At 40.7% G+C, this 22,064-nt stretch overlaps 2 protein-coding genes across 2 annotated transcripts in view; one reads left to right on the top strand and one right to left on the bottom strand.

The window, feature by feature from the left end:
* Nucleotides 1-3,859, bottom strand: part of LOC129830226 (N-terminal EF-hand calcium-binding protein 1-like) — a 34,636-nt gene extending 30,777 nt beyond the window's left edge. Inside the window, exon 1 of the mRNA XM_055892620.1 lies at nucleotides 3,572-3,859. Coding sequence (XP_055748595.1) covers nucleotides 3,572-3,691 — 120 coding nt within the window. The 5' untranslated portion in view covers nucleotides 3,692-3,859. The remainder of the gene's footprint in view (nucleotides 1-3,571) is intronic.
* A 645-nt stretch (nucleotides 3,860-4,504) lies between these two features.
* alas2 (aminolevulinate, delta-, synthase 2) lies at nucleotides 4,505-17,559 on the top strand. The gene is made up of 10 exons (XM_055892619.1): nucleotides 4,505-4,612; nucleotides 6,021-6,385; nucleotides 8,037-8,129; nucleotides 8,838-9,060; nucleotides 12,095-12,279; nucleotides 12,660-12,839; nucleotides 13,170-13,334; nucleotides 15,080-15,348; nucleotides 16,278-16,440; nucleotides 16,860-17,559. The coding sequence occupies exons 2-10, from the start codon at nucleotides 6,043-6,045 to the stop codon at nucleotides 17,021-17,023; spliced, it is 1,785 nt and encodes a 594-aa protein (XP_055748594.1). The 5' UTR covers nucleotides 4,505-4,612; nucleotides 6,021-6,042; the 3' UTR covers nucleotides 17,024-17,559.
* Nucleotides 17,560-22,064: the final 4,505 nt, after the last annotated feature.

Raw genomic sequence — 22,064 nt, 5'->3', positions numbered from 1 at the left:
GACTTGAAGTGGAATTGACCCCAACCCTGGTGCATATCTATGTAAATTACATTTGAACTGTCCTATAAAAGGTTGTCTAAGCATCTCACAGTGCAGGTCTCAAAAACCTCCTGTGGACATTTTTGTCCATGTCATGAGGGGCTGATATGGTATCTACCAACTGACCCTCAGACATTCCACATGGTGACAAACTGTGAGCCTGTCCTGCTGATTCTTATCCAGGTCAACAGATTATACCCCAATGTAGGGTTTTAACCACTCACACAACATGAGTCCTTCAGATGGAAATATTAAGCTCGAAACAAAAATTGTGTTGTGCAACATGTCTTGAAGCTTGTTTATCATAAACTCTTACTAGCCTACTCAGCTAAATGTAGTGAACCAACCTGGAAACCTTCAGCGCAATGTGCATCACCGCCAATAAAACCATAGAGAGAGGCAGAGGAAACTATTCAATCTGTATCGCGGAAGTTCAGAGTTACAGCGTGATTGAAATTTAAATGCAATGTCTCAGAGTTTGTGGAGGCTGCATTTCAGGTAAATGCTGCATGTCGGCTCAATCAGAATTACCTTTAAATTTCCATCACGCAATCTGTAACGCTTCAGCGATAGAGATTGAATAGAGCCCTTAATCAACTCGAATGAGTCCTTTGAGAAGAAGGCAGAATAAATAAGTAGGAACATTTCCCTGCAACACTGTACTGAGAGTGCAGCGTCGTTCCCTCGTTAAGTCGGAGGGAAAACTAAACGAGGGGGAAAACAACCACTGTAAGCATCAGGCATAAAGAGTTCCCACATTCACTGGGGGGTGGGGGGTGTAGTTGATGAAGCAATGACAGCATGTGTCATTCAAGTGAACTATTGTTCTGCCAATTGCACGTAGGGGAGGGGATCATACACAGATGCATGAAGGCTTACACGTAGAAGTACAAAGGCTTACACACTGAAGAAGGCTCTATACTGTAGCCAAAATGTCTGTATACAATCCCCTCCCCATGTGCAGTGAAAATTATTTTAAACATGAAAAAATGAATCAACTCTTGCTACATCTTTTGTATGTAGACCTAGCCTACAGTACTATTTATCTTTAACATATTTATACTTAATGGTTTTTGCACACCTACTAACCCTTTGTTCACTTTTTATTAGTCTTTATCATTAGCGGAACCCTAAGCCCCAATTTATTGGATAGTCACATATAGATTGTCTCTAGACTACATGTTCAAACGTTCAACAAACTATCAAATGCAACTCTAATGCTATGCAATAAATAGCTTGCTAGTGTTAAGGTTGAAGCAGCAAAATGTGACAACTGTGAAGGGCCGTGAAGACTTTCACTAGACACTTTGAACTTATTGTCCACAAACCCTAAGATATCATTAACGCCCCGTCATTGTAGGCTATTTGTTGGGCTTGGTTTTATTATTTTACTCTTACTGTTGCTGTCATGACAAAAATATTGTTGTTTTCTGTTCTGGATATAAACTGAGGCGTGACTCTGGGTCTCAGAACTTGCTTCTCCTTTGTGGACATCACATTAAATCTCTGGTTGTCGATCTCTTCTTTGGTTCAACACACACTGTAGACTCAACACAAATTTCCTGGATCAATCCATTTCTAACAGACTTTGGCATTACCGGCAGCCAGATTGTAAACACCTCCTGAGATGGTGACAGAATTGTCCAGACCACATAAACTGAGGTGAGACAGTTTTGCCTTTTGCATTACTGTGAGGGTTTTTGGGCTTCAACTGCTTAATCTAGCTGGAAAACAATACATGTGTTGATACAGCAATAACAGCATGTGTCATTCAAGTGAATTGTTAGTTCTGCCAACTGTGCTTTAAATGGTTTGGTCTTCGTCTAGCTGGAGAACATTAAATTAGCAACCTTGTCGGGTTTATATGGTTAGACGTCAAGCACAGATTGTTCTATGCATGTAAACTGCTCAATGTGCACTCATTAGGATACAGTACTGCAGGATAGATGAACATCCACTACCCACCCATAGAAAAGGCCTTTAGGAAATGTTGCTTCTTTTTTGGTGATGCCGTCTCATACATTACAGTGGACTCAGTGAATGGGAGTCGATTGCATTTCGTCCTTTAATGTGCACTTATACTGCACTTACTGCTCCTGTTGTTGGCCAATTACCTGCCTCAATGAAATGTGGAAAATGCTCATCGTTCTATCCGATTGGAGGGATATCTGGCTGAGGCAACAAGACAGTGATGCTGTTGAGGGTCATTGGTTACTTACAGTGTCATCTTCTCTTCATCATATGCTTATTACGTAATAGCCTACCTGTAGGCGAACAATTAAAATACACACGCAAAAGTTCTCCATTGGTTACAATATGATGCTTTTCTATCATTATAGGTGTATTTATTATGTAATAGCCTTCCTAAAGGCAAATATATCATCAAAATGCGTATGCAAAAGCTCTCCATCACCTAATTTATTGAAATCATATTTTATTAAGAATTTTCTGTTACTAACCAGAACAGTGTAGGCTACATTCCCCTTAGCATTAACTCTATAAAGAGATTGAACTGGTTTTACTGCGGAAAAGGGACATGAAGGCAATGGTGTACTGTAGGCTGGCTATTTTGTACATTATTCATGACCAATAATTCTTGCTACAGGCCTATCAGAACCGGCTACTCTTTTTTCGTTTACATCATTAGTAACATTAATAATGAGCATTTTTACGCTGCTGGGGCAAGCATGACCAATCCAAGCCAAAGTCTGGGCAAGATGCCTCAACAGAACATTGTCAATCGAGGACAAGTTAATGGCAGTAAAATCCAAACACTTCAGACATGCAAGGTTTCCATAGTCCTCCTCTTTCATGTGATCTACTATAAAAACATATCACATACATTTTTTTTTAACAAAAACGACAATAAGGAAAACTAAACAAAGAAAAAAAGCATTATGTCAAAGATGATCTTGAATTAGTGAATTGGCTAGTATTTTATTAATTAATTAATTAATTAATTCCTTTGATCATCCGTTCATTCATTCTACCACCAATGTCATGACCCTTATGACCATGTGAGATCCAACGGTAGGCGAAATTATATGCTATATATATATATATATATATACATAACAGAGCCTATAGCCGTTTTTTGTTATGGGTCATAAATAACACATCGAGCAGATGTGTTAATTAGATGTGAGATTTCGTGGTATTGTTAACAGATGATTTGCACACACTAACGATCTTTAAACACCCCTCGCATTGGTATCTAATAATAACATGAAAGAGTGCAATAAAGGCAATTTAAAATCATTATAGCATTATTTGATATCATTTCTAATGTATTTTGTTGTTGGTTCAACAGATTAAAGCTAGCCCTACATTAAAATAGACTACTTTTATATGTCGACCTGCAGCATCTTTGAACGCTTTGACAGCTGCCTGGCATATAATATCAAAGTGCATAATGACCACATTATGCACTTTGACCACATGATAACAAATTATGTCAAATGATGCGACATACTCAGTAAAACGCTTCCATTTTTTTTTTATATTGACGATGGATGCAGACTGGGCTACTTACATCTTGAAAGATAGAGATTCCTTGATTTTGGTTCTTCTGCTGGAGCTGCTGCTGTTTCCTGTGGTGGTCATGTTTAGCAGACTGAAGACATATGGTGATCATTTCTGTGCATGCCAGCATCTTGAAAATATTTTGGATGATATGTATTAACTCTGAATGAATGACAGTCCTTGGTCCTGGTTATAATGACCGTGGTCTATCCTCTGATGCTGCTCATATGACGATAGACTACCGCCTCGCTTTCTGTTCGAGGAGGCTGCTCTCCAGTTTGCACATCAATTTGATTTGACAACATAAGAAACTCCGGCCCCGCCTTTCCACTGTCACGAGCGAATTGCTATTGATGAAAATATATGTGGAATGCACCATCTGCCGGCGAGCTCTTGTGTAGCTTACAGTTTTTAAGGCCATGCCACCCAACCTGTCTAATTAACGAGAGCTTTTGAATAAACTGCAATTAAAAAGGAGGACATATTAAACAGGTTATGATGATCGTAGAGATACATTATATGACCGCGTCTATATCATTATATAAAATTGTTCTATTTAATTATATGATAATGATGTGTGTGAGTGATAGATAGAGAGAGAGAGCTGAAAAATAATGAGCACTTTATGTCGTTGGTATGACAAAATGTTCAACACAAATGTAACATTCGGATATCACTATAGGCTGGTCTGAAGCTGTATATTATTCATACAGTATATTAAGGTTAAGGTTAAATATAAATTGCACAGAAGTGTTTGTTTTTGTATGCCTATATTTAACAGTAATTACACATTTATTAATTACATCACAAACCGCAGCAATTAGACAAAAAGCATTTGGGCTAGCCTATCCTCAAATGCATCATGTCTTTTTACAACTTGGCTGCTCCCAGTCCCCAGCCTGGTCCCCTACGTGACAACGTATGGGTGTGAACAAGAATAATTTTCGAAGAATATTGCATAATGCTGACAACGTCACTGTCCTAACTTTTGACGACAGATGCATCTCTGTCTATTACTGTTTTGAAGTTCGTCCTCAGTGCAGGTCAACAGGTAAGATGTTCAGAATTATTCTATTTGTTTGGCCCTATGCAATTTAGCTAGCATAATATTATTGCGTATGATACTTCAAATTAGGCAAATGTACACTTATAGGCTAAAGGAACCCACAAGTAGGCATACTGTGTGTCTATATGGTCGTTGACAGCTAGCCTACATGTCAAGTTCAGGAATGTTAAGATAAGAGTTTTGACTGTTACCTAAATAATATATAACAGCCAAATACAGGTTATGTCGTGCTTCTCATTGTATCATCTCTGAGTGCTAAAAAACAACAACAACAAAGAAATAAAGAAAGCTATAAGAAATACATAAAAAAGATAACGCTACAACCATAGATGGACTACAGGAATGCACATAGCGTGTCACTTGAATGTGAATAAATGTAAACTGTGTTTGGTCGTTACTCCTCAAGCATTAGGGTCAATGGTTTAGTTCCCTGGGACGTTTGACCGAATAACGGCCTCATAATGCTCAGCTGCTGTGGATCTAGATAGACTAACTTGGAGGTCAGATAACCTCATACCACAAGAATAAACTACAGATCCTGAGAATTGTCTTCTTATCCCCTAACCGCAGACCAGCTGAGTAGCCATCCTATATTCTTTACATGAAATGCTCGTTCAAGCTAAGGATGAGTTAGTTCCAAACAAAACAACCATAAAAACAATCATTTTATAAAACATTATTATTATTATTATAATCCGAAATGGCTGGCTTGGACTTTTTATTAATAAGGATTTATAAACTAGTTTGGTCACGGTGACAGAAATAGTATAGGCCAAATATGTCTGTGTTTTGTCATCAAAAACTAAAATACATCCACGTCGTCTCATGAGATTCGATTTTTAAATACACTGACGCTCACTAATAATCGTCCACAGTCCCTGCGCAATGACGTCTTTTTGTCGGAATCTTGCCTCAGCACCTTGCAGAGCATGAAAAGCGCGCCTGCACAGACAAGATAAGCCGCGCCCGCAGGCACACCTATACCGTCAACTCTCTTTATTTTCTTCAAACGTAAATAATGGGCCACACTGTTCACACATTTCTGGAACAATTTCAAATCACTAAAACCTTATAGTGCTGAAAGTTCGATTCAAAGTGTGTTCCCCGCTCTCTTGAACGTAGTAGGCATAGTCCTATATTTCGTTTTAATTTCCCCTTTAAAATGTAAGGTTATGAAAGATTCTGGAAGATGGTGGCAATAGCATTACATAGGCTACTTCAGGACTATTGTACATTAGCCTACAGTGACGTTCAACTTGCCTAAGCCTGTTTAAAAGTACTGTAGGCTTAAACTAGTGTAAATAGCATTTAGCATAGATACTACATCTATAACAAAGTGTCCGAATTTTATGTTTTAAAGGTCTTATGTCCTATGTCTCATGTGTTGATCCAGAGTCAAAACTGCTCCAAGAGCCATGGCCGCTTTCCTTCACCACTGCCCCTTCCTGAAGTCAGCCCCCAAGCCTTTTTTGCTGAAAACTGGGGCTGCCCTCCTCTCTATGGCCGACCGATGCCCCATGATCGCCCGCCAGATCACTGTTTGTGCCTCAATCCCCAAGGAGAGGAAGACAACCATCCATTCTACCCAGTCAGCAGGCATCCTGCCCCTGAGTGTGGACTCAAAGCGTCATTTTGCCCAATCAGCAACCCAGGTGGCTGTCTCCATGTCCAAGGGATGTCCCTTTGTCTCCAATCAGATTGGCATGGTAAGAGCAAGCCCTGAGGTTCAGGAGGACGTCCCGACGGAGTCTAGCCCAGGTAAAGACAACACAATAGTAGTTTATTTCTTTATTTGGATCCCCATTGGCTTTTGCAGAAGCTGCAGCTACTCTACATGGGGTCCACAAAAAACACAAAACATGACAAATTACAAAACACAAGGGCAGACACACAATTAAAATACAATGATATACAAACAATACAAGTAAAAAAGACTACAAACAATACAACAACAAAATAAAATGGTGTGTTAGAGTGTGTATGTGTGTGCGTGTGTGTCCCCTCACAGTCCCTGCCGTTCCATGAAATGTTTTTTAAAGAAGTTAATTTAAAGCAGTTAACTCAGATTAATACTTCAAGAGTTCCGTTGAAAGTAAAAGGTTGTGTCTCAAAAAAGTAAATTTCCATAGTCAAGGCCTGTCTTACCTCTTGTCTCACCTCATCTAACCTGGTCTAAACCTGTCTCACCTCACCTAACCTGGTCTAAACCTGTCTCACCTCACCTAACCTGGTCTAAACCTGTCTCACCTCACCTAACCTGGTCTAAACCTGTCTCACCTCATCTAACCTGGTCTAAACCTGTCTCACCTCATCTAACATTGTCTAAACCTGTCTGAACCTGTCTCACCTCACCTAACCTGTTCTAAACCTGTCTCACCTAACCTGTCTAAACCTATCTCACCTCACCTAACCTGGTCTAAACCTGTCTCACCTCATCTAACCTGGTCTAAACCTGTCTAACCTCACCTAACCTGGTCGAAACCTGTCTCACCTCATCTAACCTGGTCTAAACCTGTCTCACCTCACCTCACCTGTTCTAAACCTGTCTCACCTCATATAACCTGGTCTAAACCTGGTCTAAACCTGTCTCACCTCATCTAACCTGGTCTAAACTTGTCTCACTTCATCTAACCTGGTCTAAACCTGTCTCACCTCATCTAACCTGGTCTAAACCTGTCTCACCTAGGCTAACCTGGTCTAAATCTGTCTCACCTCATCTAACTTGGTCTAAACCTGTCTCACCTCATCTGTAGGCCGTCATTGTAAATAAGAATGTGTTCTTAACTGACTTGCCTAGATAAATAAAGGTTAAATAAAAACATACAAATCTCTCATCAACCCTCAAACAGGAAAGACTAGCATGCATGTTGTTGATGTTAGTTCTGTGTGTGCAGTTAAGGGCAAGGCGTGCTGCTCGGTTTTGAGCCAGCTGCAGCTTTGCTAGATATTTCTTTGCTGCACTTGACTCTATTACCGGGCTGTAATCAGGATGGGACAAGACCAGATCCTGAACAACTAGTACAGTAGATTTTTGTGTAAAAAAAAATCTGATATTTTTTATAACAGACATACCCTTCCCCATCTTCACAATAACTTTGTCCATTTGACTTGACCATGATAATTGACCATCTAATGTTATACCTAGGAGTTTAGCTTCCAAAACTTGCTCAGTGGACACACAAACACCAGCGCAAACACAGCAAACACAGCAGACACACTTTGGTAGACACAAACAACAAGTCCAAGTTCTAAACACAGTGAAGACATTTACACTTGCCCCAAAATCCTATTAAAACCAGCATCACTGAAGACAAAGAAACAAACTGGGGTAAAAATGGACAAGCATAGCATAAATGAGAAATACTTTACAGTATAGTACAGACTGTTATACCCCTGCTCTCTGTCACAGGTATGAAAAGTTCTCTTTTGAAGGAACTCGAGGACTCCATCATGCTGAAGGTCCAAACCCCAAGAGTGTCCCACCTCCTGAAGGACAATATAGGTGAGTCAGTTCATAAGACCAGTGTGACTCGTTTGCATTGACTCAATCAGAGGAGAAGTTGCACTGTAGTTCTACAAGAAATTATATTGACATAATACAGTACATAACTCGGAACTGTTTTCAGTCACACTTTATATTAAGCGGTAATTTGATACCAGTTTAATGATTATTGCATTGGCAGGTACTGTGTAAATACATTTCCACAAGTTGTATTACATACAACTTATCTGTTTGCACAGCTTTTAAAGGGAACGGATTACCAAGTATAGGCCTACTTACAATCGCGTATTCTCATGCAATATTTATGCACAGCGAAATGAGGTTTAAACACACGCAATTTGAGATGATTTTTAAATGGACTCCCGAGTGGTGCAGCAGTCTAAGGCACTGCATCTCAATGCAAGAGGTGTCACTACAGTCCCTGGTTCAAATCCAGGCTGTATCACATCTGGCTGTGATTGTGGTGCCCAGCGTTGGCTGGGGTAGGCCATCAATGTAAATAAGAATTTGCCACATTCAGGCATCACTACCGGTATGTAAAGTGGGACCCAATTTTCTTTCATTCAATGATTCATTCTTCATCATAATTAACAAGTTATTGGATCTAGAATCACATGTAACTTGAGAAACTATATGAATGTCTTTTGAATAATTTTAAGTCTTTCACAAAATAATTTGCTGACACTATTATACTTTTAACCCCTACAGTGGGCCCCAGTTTCGAATACGATGGTTTCTTCGACAGGAAGATCTCTGAGAAGAAGAATGACCACACCTACCGAATCTTTAAGACAGTGAATCGGCGCGCTGACGTCTTTCCCTTTGCCGAAGACTACTCCATGGCCGGGCGGGAAGGCTCCCAGGTGTCTGTCTGGTGCAGTAACGACTACCTGGGCATGGGCAGCCACCCCCGGGTCCTCAACGGAATTCAGTAAGCCAGACATCAAGATTCTTTCTCAATTCATCTTTCCTTGATCCCTCACATCCTCTAGAAGGTTCAAGAAAGTTCAAGTACTGTATTATAAAGTTCAAAGCAGTTGACCGTAGCAAGGGCTAAACTAAATATTGAACAAACTCGCTGTATTAATGACAAAATGTTCTGCATTAGACAAAAACATTACGAGTATGGTAATAAACCAAGCTCCTTGCCTATCAATTGAAAAAGAAAAAATCCGAACGCAAGATTAATGCTATTAGTTTACAGAATAACTCAGTCACCTATGACCCAATTTTTGCAATCCAACTATTCACCTCATGAATTACAATCATATTTAGACAGCAGTTCTCTCCAAAAACTATCCTAACCAGAGCTTCTGTTTCTCAATTATCCTTTTACCCTTGAGGAAGTGTTTGCAGCAATTAAATCTATGCCTAATAATAAATTCCCAGGCCCAGATGGCTTCCCAGGTGAATTTTACAAGCAGTTCTGGCCAGACCTATGTCCTATATTTACATGATAGATTACTTTTGTGTTATGGGAATTTTGCCTTATTCTATGAATATGCCAGTGGCTTCTATCAGTGTCTTGCTTAAAAGTGGGAAGGGCTCATTAGAACGCTCTTCTGTCAGACCGATAAGTTTGTTGAATTTTGATTCCGAAGTGATAACTAAATTGATAGCCAGACGACTAGAGGCTCTATTACCCTCGCTGACCCCGATCAAATGGGATTTATAAAAAAAATGGTATTCATCGGACAATGTTAGACGACTGTTTGATGTTATCAATCATTTAAATGAGCATAAGACTCCTTCTATATTGTTGTCATTAGATGCTGAGAAGGCGTTCAACAGAGATGAATGGAATTTCCTATTCTCTGTTATGCAAAAATGTCATATGGGTGCTAATTTCATCAAATGGGTCAAAGCGATTTATACCATTTCCAGAGCTATGGTCTCCACCAATGGTTTAAGGTCACAAGAATTTCCCCTGAGTAGAGGGACCCGGTGAGGCTGTCCTCTGTCTCCCCTTCTCTTCGCCATGGCCGTAGAACCGCTGGCAGAGTCCATACGTTCTAATGAGAGTACCATCGGTCCCCTTATTGCAGATCAGGAACATAAACTATCTTTATATGCAGATTCTGTTGTATTGTATGTTGTCAATCCAGTGAACTCCATTCCACATATCGTTGATACTAATGCCTAATTTGGTAAATTCTCTGGATGCAAGGCTAATCTTATCAAATCTAATGCCTGTTTGCTAAATAGCCAGCTAACAGATGAGTTGAGTTTGGTCTGTCCCTTTTCTTGGAAACAAAATGGATTCAACTATTTGGGAATAAATGTTACCCCAGTTCTAAAGAATTATCTAAATGAAAGACGACCTGATTTGTTGGTCCAGTCTCCCAGTAACTATGATTGGAAGGATAAACATAATCAAGCTGAATTGTCTTTCCAGATGTAATTATTTATTTCAAATGTTGACCTGTTATTTACCGTTTTCTTTTTTTTTTGTATTATTAAAAAAATAATTGTATCGTTTTTATTATTGGTCAGCCCAAACTCGCAATTTGATGTCTGGGACTTTGGACAGACACTATGGGTTCAGATTGAAGCTCAATTTAGCCACCTTTTACCTCTAAAGAATCTTATGTTTGTGAATCGGGTCCAGCATATTTGTGATAACAAGAAGACCTTTACTATGTACAACACATGAATGGCATGGGCAGACTGTACAAAGTACTTAGGTATTTCAAACACGTATTCTATACTTGCGTCTATCTCTTGTAATCCTGACCTGCCCAATGTGATATCAAAGGTCGACCTCTATAGGTGGTGCTTGCTGGGTCTTATGAGTTTCGCTGACCTGTTCCATAGTGGCTAGAATACAATGAAGTAATTTACAACATCCCATGTACAGATTATTTTAGATGTCTTCAAATCCAAAATATTTTCCTTATGATTATCAAAGAAGGAGAGCTGAGATCTCAGTTGTAAGAAGTTGAATAATTAATAACCACATCTATATTTATCAAATTAATAATTGCTAAGATGTACTGTACATTGTCAAGACAATGGGAATCCGCCTTTATCCCTCTTCAAAGGATTTGGGGAAACTATTTAGGTATGGAATTTGATGAGGAGGTATTGCTTGAGATCTGTAATAAGATACACTACCCATTTACTAGTTTGAATATTAAGGAAACAAACAAAAAAATATTTTTCATGTTTTATTTTACTCCTATTAAATTAAATCATATTAAATCACACCTCAGACCGGAAAAGGAACCTTTTTGCACCAAAAGTTTTTTGGCAACACAATAAGCTATGGATTTCTGGTGCTCTATTCATACAGCCACTCAGATTATTTTAGATATTGGTCAAATCTCCAAGCCTTTACCTCCTTAATCACATGCCAAATATTAAGCTTGACTCAGACAAGACAAGGTTGCTGATAACTATTTCATACTTTGCAAAGAAATGTATTCTTGTGTGTGGGAAAAATGAAAACCCACCCACTTTTCAATTGTCGTTAAAACAAGTTGCGGATTCTTTACAGTTAGAAAAAATGACAACGGACTTACAGAATCGTGGTCCCACATTCCTAAAAGTATGGTTTCCTTTACTGTCCTTTATTGGAAAAAGCTTTTAAAAGGTGTTCGGCATCCTGAGACCGAGCAAGTATACTTGTTTCATATAAAGAAAGTGGAGGGGGGGGGCGATAAAAATAATAATTGTACTAATTTATCTAAAACAATTCTGAAACATAAATGTAATTATGAAATTGTATCTGCTGCTATTTGTCACCAAGTTATAATGCTAACTACACATGAACTGCATTTTCCGATGATAATTGTACCAGCTGCTATTTGGTATTTGTTATATTTATACAATTAAAACCAATTTGTCTTTATAACTGTTATGGGGAAGAAAGAAAAAATATTCATAACATACCTTCTTTGATGTGTTGGAGCTGAGGTTAGTGTAAGATGTGATGTTTGACTGTGATTCTTCTTGTATTATCTCAGGGATGCCCTGAAGAGGCATGGCGCAGGTGCCGGAGGTACCAGGAACATCTCTGGCACCAGTAACTTCCATGTGCTGCTGGAGAAAGAACTGTCCCAGCTCCACCAGAAAGACGGAGCTTTGGTCTTCTCATCCTGCTTCGTGGCCAACGACTCCACCCTCTTCACCCTGGCCAAAATGCTGCCAGGTTAGCCTAAACCCAGGGCCCTCCCTGGTCTCCAAGCTGAAAGTCAAACATTGACAGAGGATGAGAGGTAGCATGATCCAGGATCTGTTTGTGCTATCTTGCTAACTTGTGACAATGACCATAGGAGTTGACAAGATAGCAAAACAGATCTGGGACCAGGCTAGATGAGAGAAAGCAATGAGAATAATAGTCAATACTTATAGCATTTCATTCTAATCAGAACTTCAGCATTGCTTTCAAGGGCAATGTGGTCACATTAGTGGCACCAATCTATATTCCAAAATACTATACTTTGTACTATAATGCACACACTATAATTTCTGGTAAAAATAGAGTTAGAAGCTCATTCTGCCTTGTGGGCTCTCTGCTTTGAAATACAGGCTGTGAGATCTACTCTGACATGGGGAACCACGCTTCAATGATCCAGGGCATAAGGAACAGCGGCGCCAAGCGCTTCATCTTCCGCCATAATGACAGCCAACACCTGGAGGAGCTGCTGAGTGGCTCCGACCCCAAGACACCCAAAATCGTGGCCTTTGAGACCGTGCACTCCATGGATGGTAAGTGTCACGAAATGGGCTACACATTTCATGTTGCATGTTAGTTCATCTTTGGTTGTCTTTCATAATATATATTTTGCTAGGGGTTTGTGGTGGTTTAACATGAGATAAGCAAGCAGTATTATTTATTTGTTGCTAATTTTTTATGTTACGTCCTCTCATATATTAATAAATGAAGTTCTAAAAACATAATATCCCAGTCAGTGTTGATTTTGAGTGCTACACATTTCATAATTCTGTATTGCTTAGTGCCTCAGTAATAATATCCACGGTCTCTCGGTTATTTACAGTAAAAGGTGGTACATCCTATTTCATCTCACTCGCTCTCAGGTGCTATATGTCCCCTGGAGGAGCTATGTGATGTGGCCCATCGCTATGGGGCCTTGACGTTTGTTGATGAGGTCCATGCTGTGGGCCTGTATGGAGCCCATGGGGCCGGTGTGGGAGAGAGAGACAACATCATGCACAAGATTGACATTGTCTCTGGAACCTTGGGTAAGAAATAAACAGGTTTGATAAGAGTGTCTATGTTTTCTGGATTTGTTGTTGTTTTTATAAGTGTATTTTGTACCATGTTGTATTGCATTTTATTCTGTACTATTGGTGCTTCCTCTTGCCCATGGCTCACCTAAAAAAGAGATGAATATATCAATGGGAATCACCTGGTTAAATAAAATATAAATAATTAAAATGAACAGATGTGTCTGTAACAAGGCCAGTTCTTGACTAGGCCAACGAGGGACACCAGTTGATTCCCACTTATTTAATTTGTTTTATCTAAAAATCCTGGATTTGCTACCAAAAACGGAAGTAGTAATATGTGTTTATGAATTAATTTAATTATACACACTTGCAGTGATGCAGGTTCCATCATGGCTGTAACCATTTAGTCTCTGTCTGTCTTAGCTTGTCTCAGAGCTAGGGAAATGCCCCTCACAGCAGAGATGAATTTGATTGAGCCAAGTGAGTCTCCCCTGGAAGAGGTCCCATTTAACCAATTAATGCCGGTCATTTATTAAATACATTTTAATTAAACCTTTATTTAACTAGGCAATTCAGTTAAGAACAAATTCTTATTTACAATGACAGCCTACCGGGGAACAGTGGGTTACTGCCTTGTTCAGGGGCAGAACAACAGATTTTTACCTTGTCAGCTCAAAGATTTGATCCAGCAACCTTTCAGTTACTGGCCCAACACTCTAACCACTAGGCTACCTGCTGTCATCAGGCACAAACTGACATTTATATCGCTGACATCGCAGTAACAACTTTCATCATGCTCTGGTGTTGGCTAACGGAGGGAACGGCAGAGGCTGCAGGCCAGGGGATATACATATCAGCTGTGGAAGTGCTCCCACACACCCAGTCTGGTCATACTGATAAGTCTCTCTAGGAGCAGTTTCCGTGAAAAGTTGCATCTTATGCACAGATCTAAGGTCAGCTTACCTTCTTTCAATCCTAACCTTCACCATTTGAAGTTAGAACTCAATATTACTTCAGATCAGCGCTTATAAAGGCAACCTTAGATGACAAGGTGGTATTAAGTAAATCTAGTCTTAGGCCTACTTATTTCAGAGTATGTGGTTGTCAATCTAGCTAGGTCACATTGGGGTCACATTCAAACTTGATCAAAACTATTTGAACTAGGAATACTCCATCGCTTTCAAAATCCAATAAGCATAATGGTTCATTGTGATTTGAGGGGTGTTTGTTATAATATATCTATAAGTTATAGATATTGTACATGCCTTTTATTGTATATACAGTACCAGTGAAAAGTGTGGACACACCTACTCATTCCAGGGTTTTTCTTTATTTTTACTATTTTCTCCAGTGTAGAATAATGAACTTTCAACAAGGCACACCTGTTAATTGAAATGCATTCCAGGTGACTACCTCATGAAGCTGGTTGAGAGAATGCCAAGCGTGTGGAAAGCTGTCATCAAGGCAAAGGGTGGCTACTTTGAAGAATCTCAAATATAAAATGTATTTTGATTTGTTTAACACTTTTGGGTTACTACATGATTCCATATGTGTTATTTCATAGTTTTGATGTATTCACTATTATTCTACAATGTAGAAAATAGTAAAAATAAAGAAATACACTTTAATGAGTAGGTGTGTCCAAACTTATGACTGGCACTGTACACAAATCATTCCATTTGATAATTATTTCTTCTTCTTCTGTTTCTTCTGTTTCTTCTTTTTCTGTTACTTCTTCTTCTTCTCCATTGCTGCAGGTAAAGCCTTTGGCTGCGTGGGGGGCTACATTGCCAGTAGCGCTTCCCTGGTGGACACGGTGCGCTCCTTCGCTGCAGGTTTCATCTTCACTACTTCGCTGCCCCCCATGGTGCTGGCTGGGGCCCTGGAGTCTGTGAGAGTCTTGATGAGCTCTGAGGGCCAGGCGCTGCGCAGGGCCCACCAGAGGAATGTCAAACACATGAGACAGCTGCTCCTGGAGAAAGGACTGCCTGTGGTCAACTGCCCCAGCCACATCATCCCAATAAAGGTACTGTAAGAGATTTACACTGCTACTACATCATTTGTGTTGATAAGGAGACAGGACGAAGACGATTGGATATGTTGAGCAGAGAATTATGGGTACTGCAGTACATGTTCTATTACTACTACAGCGTTAAGAGCAGTGGATACCCTAGCTATGTCACTCCAGTTATGAGAGTTACTGTGTCATTACTAGGGCCCTGCCTTTTTCTCAGCTTCTTGTTTCTCTGGTAGTTTTGTCCTCCTGCACCAAGACATAGATAGTTCCTTCTATTGACACCTGTTCAACTTTTTATTTTAAATCATCACATCTTGATAGTTGAATCGTCTCAAATAATGATCTAGTTGCCACAAATTAAGCTTCTAAGCATGTGGATTGTCTGTGCACCTCTCATTTAACTGGGTCATTTTCATGACTAAAGGGATATAACATTTCTAGAGATTAATTATCTGACTTAATTATCTGATGTGTTAATTATCTAATGAGTAGGGAGGTTGTGGAAGTGCCTGAAAAAGCCTGTAGTGACACCTTGAGTATAGTTGTATAGTTGTAGGCCAGGTAGTGGAGAAAAAGGCCCTAGTCATTACTTCTGTGTGCAAGAGGTACTTTATCATACTAGCTTTGTTATTCCACAGGTATAAGACTTACTGGTATACCTACCCCAGAAACAACATGTAATCTATTATCAAAATATTTGACCACTCAAACTACCTCTGTAGCCTGAGTGCCAGTCTGTTTACTGTATGCTCTCTTGCAATCCCTTATTGTATTCCATAAGGAGTTAGCAAGAGAGCAGAAACAGACTGGCACTCAGGCGGATCATTCTGTACATGGCAATGATGCTAGGATGAACCTGTTTGAGCACAGCACACTAAGTTCATTATTGAGATGATAGACTGAATTTATGTGTGTGTGCATGCATTGTCATCTCTCAGGTTGGTAACGCGGAGCTCAACTCCAAGGTCTGTGACATCTTGCTGGAGCGACACAACATCTACGTCCAGGCCATCAATTACCCGACCGTAGCCCGAGGCGAGGAGCTGCTGCGTCTGGCTCCCTCCCCTCACCACAACCCTGCAATGATGGAGTACTTTGTGGGTGAGTGACCAAGCCACCTGCTGCTACTGCTCTGACAGGGTTTCCCGTAGAACTGGCCTGTGCTCAAGCATCTCAGAGTAGGAGTGTTGATCTAGGATCAGTTCCACCCTGTCTGTATAATCATATACATTATGACCTAAAAGGCTAAACTGATCCTAAATCAGCTCTGAGGCTCTTTGTGAATACGTCCAGTGGTGTTCAACCCATTAATGGTCAATGGTCATATTCGACACATCAGGGGGTCCGGAGAAAGAAAACTTCAACTACCAATAGTATCCTTCCTCAGTGTATTCACAAAAATGTGATCCCTGAATAACCTCTGAATAGACTTAAAATAAGATACTACAGCCAATACTACTAGCTGTGTTAGCCATGACTCACGTTTCTTTGTGTTTGACCCGTTTCACTTTGATTGACAGAGAGGCTCGTGGAGGTGTGGCAAGAAACGGGGCTCCTTCTGAACGGGCCGGCGACTGTCTCCTGCACCTTCTGTGACCGCCCACTGCACTTTGACCTGATGAGTGAGTGGGAGAAATCCTACTTTGGCAACATGGAGCCTCAATACATCACTGTGTCCGCATAGTACAAAACTCCATTCATTATACATCATTATCATTGTTATCATCATTATTATCACATCATTATCATCACATTATTGCTCTTATTTCATACCAGGTTTCATTCAAAGACTACACATTTGAATCTTATCTCATTCAGTATTTATTTTCTGTGTTTATTGTTTCTAAAGTAACTTGCTATCCCCAAAATATTTAAGATTACATTCATAATTCTGTGAAATAAAATGTGTGGCCCTTTTACGTAGTGACTTAAAACGTAAAACCTGCACATGGGCACTTTCTAAAATAACAATTTAATCTCAAGGTGATATTTTGGATTGTAAAGATTTCTGTATCAATTGTCTTGTGCTTTGGTCACCCGTAATAGTGAAAGACCACAATAATGAGTTGTCTCACTGATATGTCATTGAAACTGAAAATATGAAACAGAATCACTATTCAACTTGAATGTAACAAATTTAATGAAATACTGCTGTAGAAGCGATTTGGTTTATTACACAGGAATTCAAAAATACAAAAAAATAAATTGAAATAAAACAAAGTGTGTGTAGTTGCATCTTTTGAAAAAAGTTTACCATCATACTAGTTATGTAGTAAAATAGCTAAATGTAATTGCACAGCAATAATTTATGTTACTTGTTTGTTCCTTTGGCATTCTTTCAAACAAGCACCACATGGCAATATATGGTAGCAGGTATCAATATTGTGTTGAAGTATTGTTCTTTGTAAGCACCAAGGGATACCCATTGTTTTCACGTAATTTTCTATTAAATACCAGAAACAATATAAGTAACAGAATAGTCACATATTACACATATATTCCATTACTTTTCCATGTCTACAAATAGTAATGTCTACAAAATACTACCCAAGGGAAACACAAGTTATACTATTAGGCCTATCTTTGAATAAGATACACTACATGATCATGGGCATTAATATGGAGTTGGTCCCCCCTTTGCTGCTATAACAGCCTCCACTGTTCTGGGAAGGCTTTCCACTACATGTTGTAGCATTGTTGCGGGGACTTGCTTCCATTCAGCCACAAGAGCATTAGTGAGGTCGGCACTGATGTTGGGCAATGAGGCCTATTCGGTGGGGTTGAGGTCAGGGCTCTGTGCAGGCCAGTCGAGTTCTTCCACACCGATATCGACAAACCATTTTTGCATGGACCTCGCTTTGTGCATGGGGGCATTGTCATGCTGAAACAGGATAAGGCCTTCCCCAAACTGTTTCCACAAGGTTGGAAGCACCGAATTGTCTAGAATGTCATTGTATGTTATAGCATCAATATTTCCTTTCACTGGAACTAAGGGGCCTAGCCCGAACCATGAAAACAGCCCCAGACCATTATTCCTCATCCACCAAACTTTAGAGTTGGCACTATGCATTTTGGGGCAGGTAGTGTTCTCCTGGCATCCGCCAAACCCAGATTTGTCCGTCGGAATGTCAGATGGTGAAGCGTGATTCATTACTTCAGAGAAAGCGTTTCCACTGCTCCAGAGTCCAATAGCGGCGAGCTTTGGAGCACTCCATCCGAAGCTTGGCATTACGCATGTTGACCTTAGAATTGTGTGCGGCTGCTCGGCCATGGAAATCAATTTCATGAAGCTCCCAACAAACTGTTCTTGTGCTGACTTTGCTTCCAGAGGCCGTTTGGAACTCGGTTGTGAATGTTGCAACCGAAGACGTGCTTCAACACTTGGCAGTCACATTCTGTGAGCTTGTGTGGCCTACCCCTTCGCGGCTCAACCGTAGTTGCACCTAGACGTTTCGAAATTCACAATAACAGCACTTACAGTTGACCGGGGCAGCTCTAGCAGGGCAGAAATTTGAAGAACTGACTTGTTGGAAAGGTGGCATCCTATGACGGTGCCACATTGAAAGTCACAAGCCCGGCCTCCACACACTGCAGGGCCTTGCCTCGATGGAGCGCCAGGGCCCAGGTGAAGTCATCGGGGGTAGGCCCCTCACAGGAGCACAGCACCAGGCTGCGGCCTCGCTGGCACAGGTCCTCGGCCCAGATGTGCGGCTCCTCTGAGGCTCGGCAAGCAGCGTCGAAGGGGCCCCCATGGCTCTGGATGACCCAATCCAGGACAGCCACGGCCTGTTCATGCAATTCAAGCTGGGAAGCAAGAGGCCCGTTTGCACAGGTGCTGTGGTTGGAGCTCGCCCGTCCCTTGCACAGCCACGGTCATGAGAGCAAGGGCACTCCCTGCTTCCTGGGCTGCTGCCTACAGTAACACAGACAGTTGTGTTAGTACGTATTATTAAGAGAGTTGACTGTTTTGTCTCGTAATAAAAGTTAATTGTGTTTTCTTGTAGTAAGAGTTGATTGCTTTGTCTTGCAATAAGAGTTTATTACTATGTCTTGTAATAAGAGTTGATTACTTTGCCTTGTAATAAGAGTGTATTGTTTTGTCTTGTAATAAGAGTTTATTGTTTTGTCTTGTAATAAGAGTTGATTACTTTATCTTGCAATAAGAGTTTATTGTTTTGTCTTGTAATAAGAGTTGATAACTTTGTCTTGCGTGAGATGAAAAAAGTTATTATAAAACAGTTAGTTCTGACCAAGCAATCTGATTGGTCGGTAGGTGTTAGCTGTCCTTATTGTTTGTCCTTACATGTTTCGTCTTGTAACTAGTTAAATAGTTGTCATGTATTTGGTCTTACTTGTGCCATGCGTTTCCTGTGACTTGGGGGAATGAGGCTCAGCAGGAAGTCGAGAGTGGAGGGTTCTCTTTCGGCCAGCCTGCCAGCCGCCCTGCTGTACTTCTGTTGCCAGGCCTCCACCACGTCTATCCTGGCCTGAGCTGCAGCCTCCCGGGGTTCCTGGCAAAACACCTGAGTCAGGTGAGCTCTTGCTGCTTTCATCTCGCCTGGTTCACAGAGGCAGATATTACAAAACAGTTGCATGTACTAACTGTGCACAGTCCAGCAGACGTTTTGAACAGAACAGGACAAATACCCAATCCCAAATCGACCCATAAAACCTGTGCCCTATGTACTTCTGGAGATCTGAGATAACTTGACAGGTTTAAGGTGTAATCATAGGGCATATGGTCTAGGGAATATGGCAAATTAATCAAAAAAGAGTATCCGAGGGCCTCCCGGGTGGCGCAGTGGTCTAGGGCACTGCATCGCAGCGCTAGCTGCGCCACCAGAGTCTCTGGGTTCGCGCCAAGGCTCTGTCGCAGCCGGCCGCGACCGGGAGGTCCGTGGGGCGACGCACAATTGGCCTAGCGTCGTCCGGTTTAGGGAGGGTTTGGCCGGTAGGGATATCCTTGTCTCATCACGCTCCAGCGACTCCTGTGGCGGGCCGGGCGCAGTGCGCGCTAACCAAGGGGGCCAGGTGCACGGTGTTTCCTCCGACACATTGGTGCGGCTGGCTTCCGGGTTGGAGGCGCGCTGTGTTAAGAAGCAGTGGGTTGTGCTTCGGAGGACGCATGGCTTTCGACCTTCGTCTCTCCTGAGCCCGTACGGGAGTTGTAGCGATGAGACAAGATAGTAATTACTAGCGATTGGATACCACGAAAATTGGGGAGAAAAGGGGGTAAAATTAAAAAATATATAAATATATATATATATCCGCTGATGATAGATAAGGGAGCGTCCGTTGGCCAAGTGCAAATGATATCAGCTTTGGTCAGTAGTATATCCACAGAGGCAATGCCATCTGGAGTCTCGGCAGTCTGTCCTCATCAGGGCTCCTTCAATTAGAAAGGCATGTCGTAACGTTGTATTGATTAATGTGACTACTGCTGCTTATCGAATGATTAATGGTTTATAATTACGTGATTAAATTAATCAGGTAATTATTAACTCATCAACCTGGGGCACCATGGGAAAGTTTTGGCTTTATTGAGTTTCTATTTCCCAAATTAACTCAAAGAATATCAGAATATTGATTTTATAACAGTCACTAATTTATTAATTTCCTCTATAGTCTCATTCTGAACGTAGCTTAATCCGGGAATCTGCACAAACCCGAGTCTCACTAAATAAATCCGTACCACACCAATTGAGTTGATTATTAATTTACTTACAAGCTAAAATTATAATATAAGATATACATACACAAACACACAGTTGAGGCTATTGATTAGAACTTAGTACAATGAAACAGGTCCCTAGAGGGCCAACACAATATGACATGTGTTACACAAAATGGGGATTTCAAAAGAGGGAGAGAGAGTGCACGAGAGAAAAGCACACTTGGGTACATTTGTCAACTATGCTTATTTTAACCCTAACCTTGCCCCGAACTTCTGCTCTTATGGGTCAGAATACAATGATGTAATTACGTGTTGAAGGTCTCCGATGGGGTGTCTCTTCGTGGACTCGGTTCCGACTTCTCTGATGACGGCACGTCTTCGGTTACCGGGTGTAACTCTCTGTTTGTCCACACGATGTCAGTGTCCTTTCTCTTAGGGGTCTGTTTCCTTGCCCTTGTTCTGAAAAGGGTTCTTCGGAGGACGGCTAATCAGCCGTGTAGATGGTTCCAGCGTGGGAATAAAAGCAGTGTAGCCACATGATTCCTTGGAGAGTGGTAACCGGGTGGTCCTGCTTGAATTAACCCTCTTAGTCACAGCTACTCATCCGTAGCATAGATTGTAAAAAGGTTTCTTTGTCTTCTTCAACCTCGTGTTCAATTTTGGGTTACAACTAATTTGAACCTTGGCTGCAGCTCGTGGTCACTTAGTCTGATGTTACTTCTTAACTTACATGTTTTATACCCTTGGGTCAGAAATGGGCGTTTCTGCCTTTAGAGCAAGTTCTCTGGGTGTAACTAGTTACGAGGCAATGTCTGGATTTTACTCAGATCCAATTTAGACAACGAACTTCACATTTCATCTTTACAAAAACATTCTCTTTGATCTGGACATTTTCCACACAACGTACAATATGCAAACATCAGGTATATCTTGTGAAAACTCTTCAAGTTACAATGTTTTCGTTATAACGTCGTCATTTAACTTTTAATAACATAACACAAATGACATTAATTTTCATATTCCATCTATCGTCACTACTACCATTTTGGCT

The sequence above is a fragment of the Salvelinus fontinalis genome, chromosome 31 (genome assembly GCF_029448725.1).
Source record: "Salvelinus fontinalis isolate EN_2023a chromosome 31, ASM2944872v1, whole genome shotgun sequence".
NCBI lineage: Eukaryota > Metazoa > Chordata > Actinopteri > Salmoniformes > Salmonidae > Salvelinus > Salvelinus fontinalis.
This window is presented reverse-complemented; position numbering and strand designations above follow the sequence as displayed.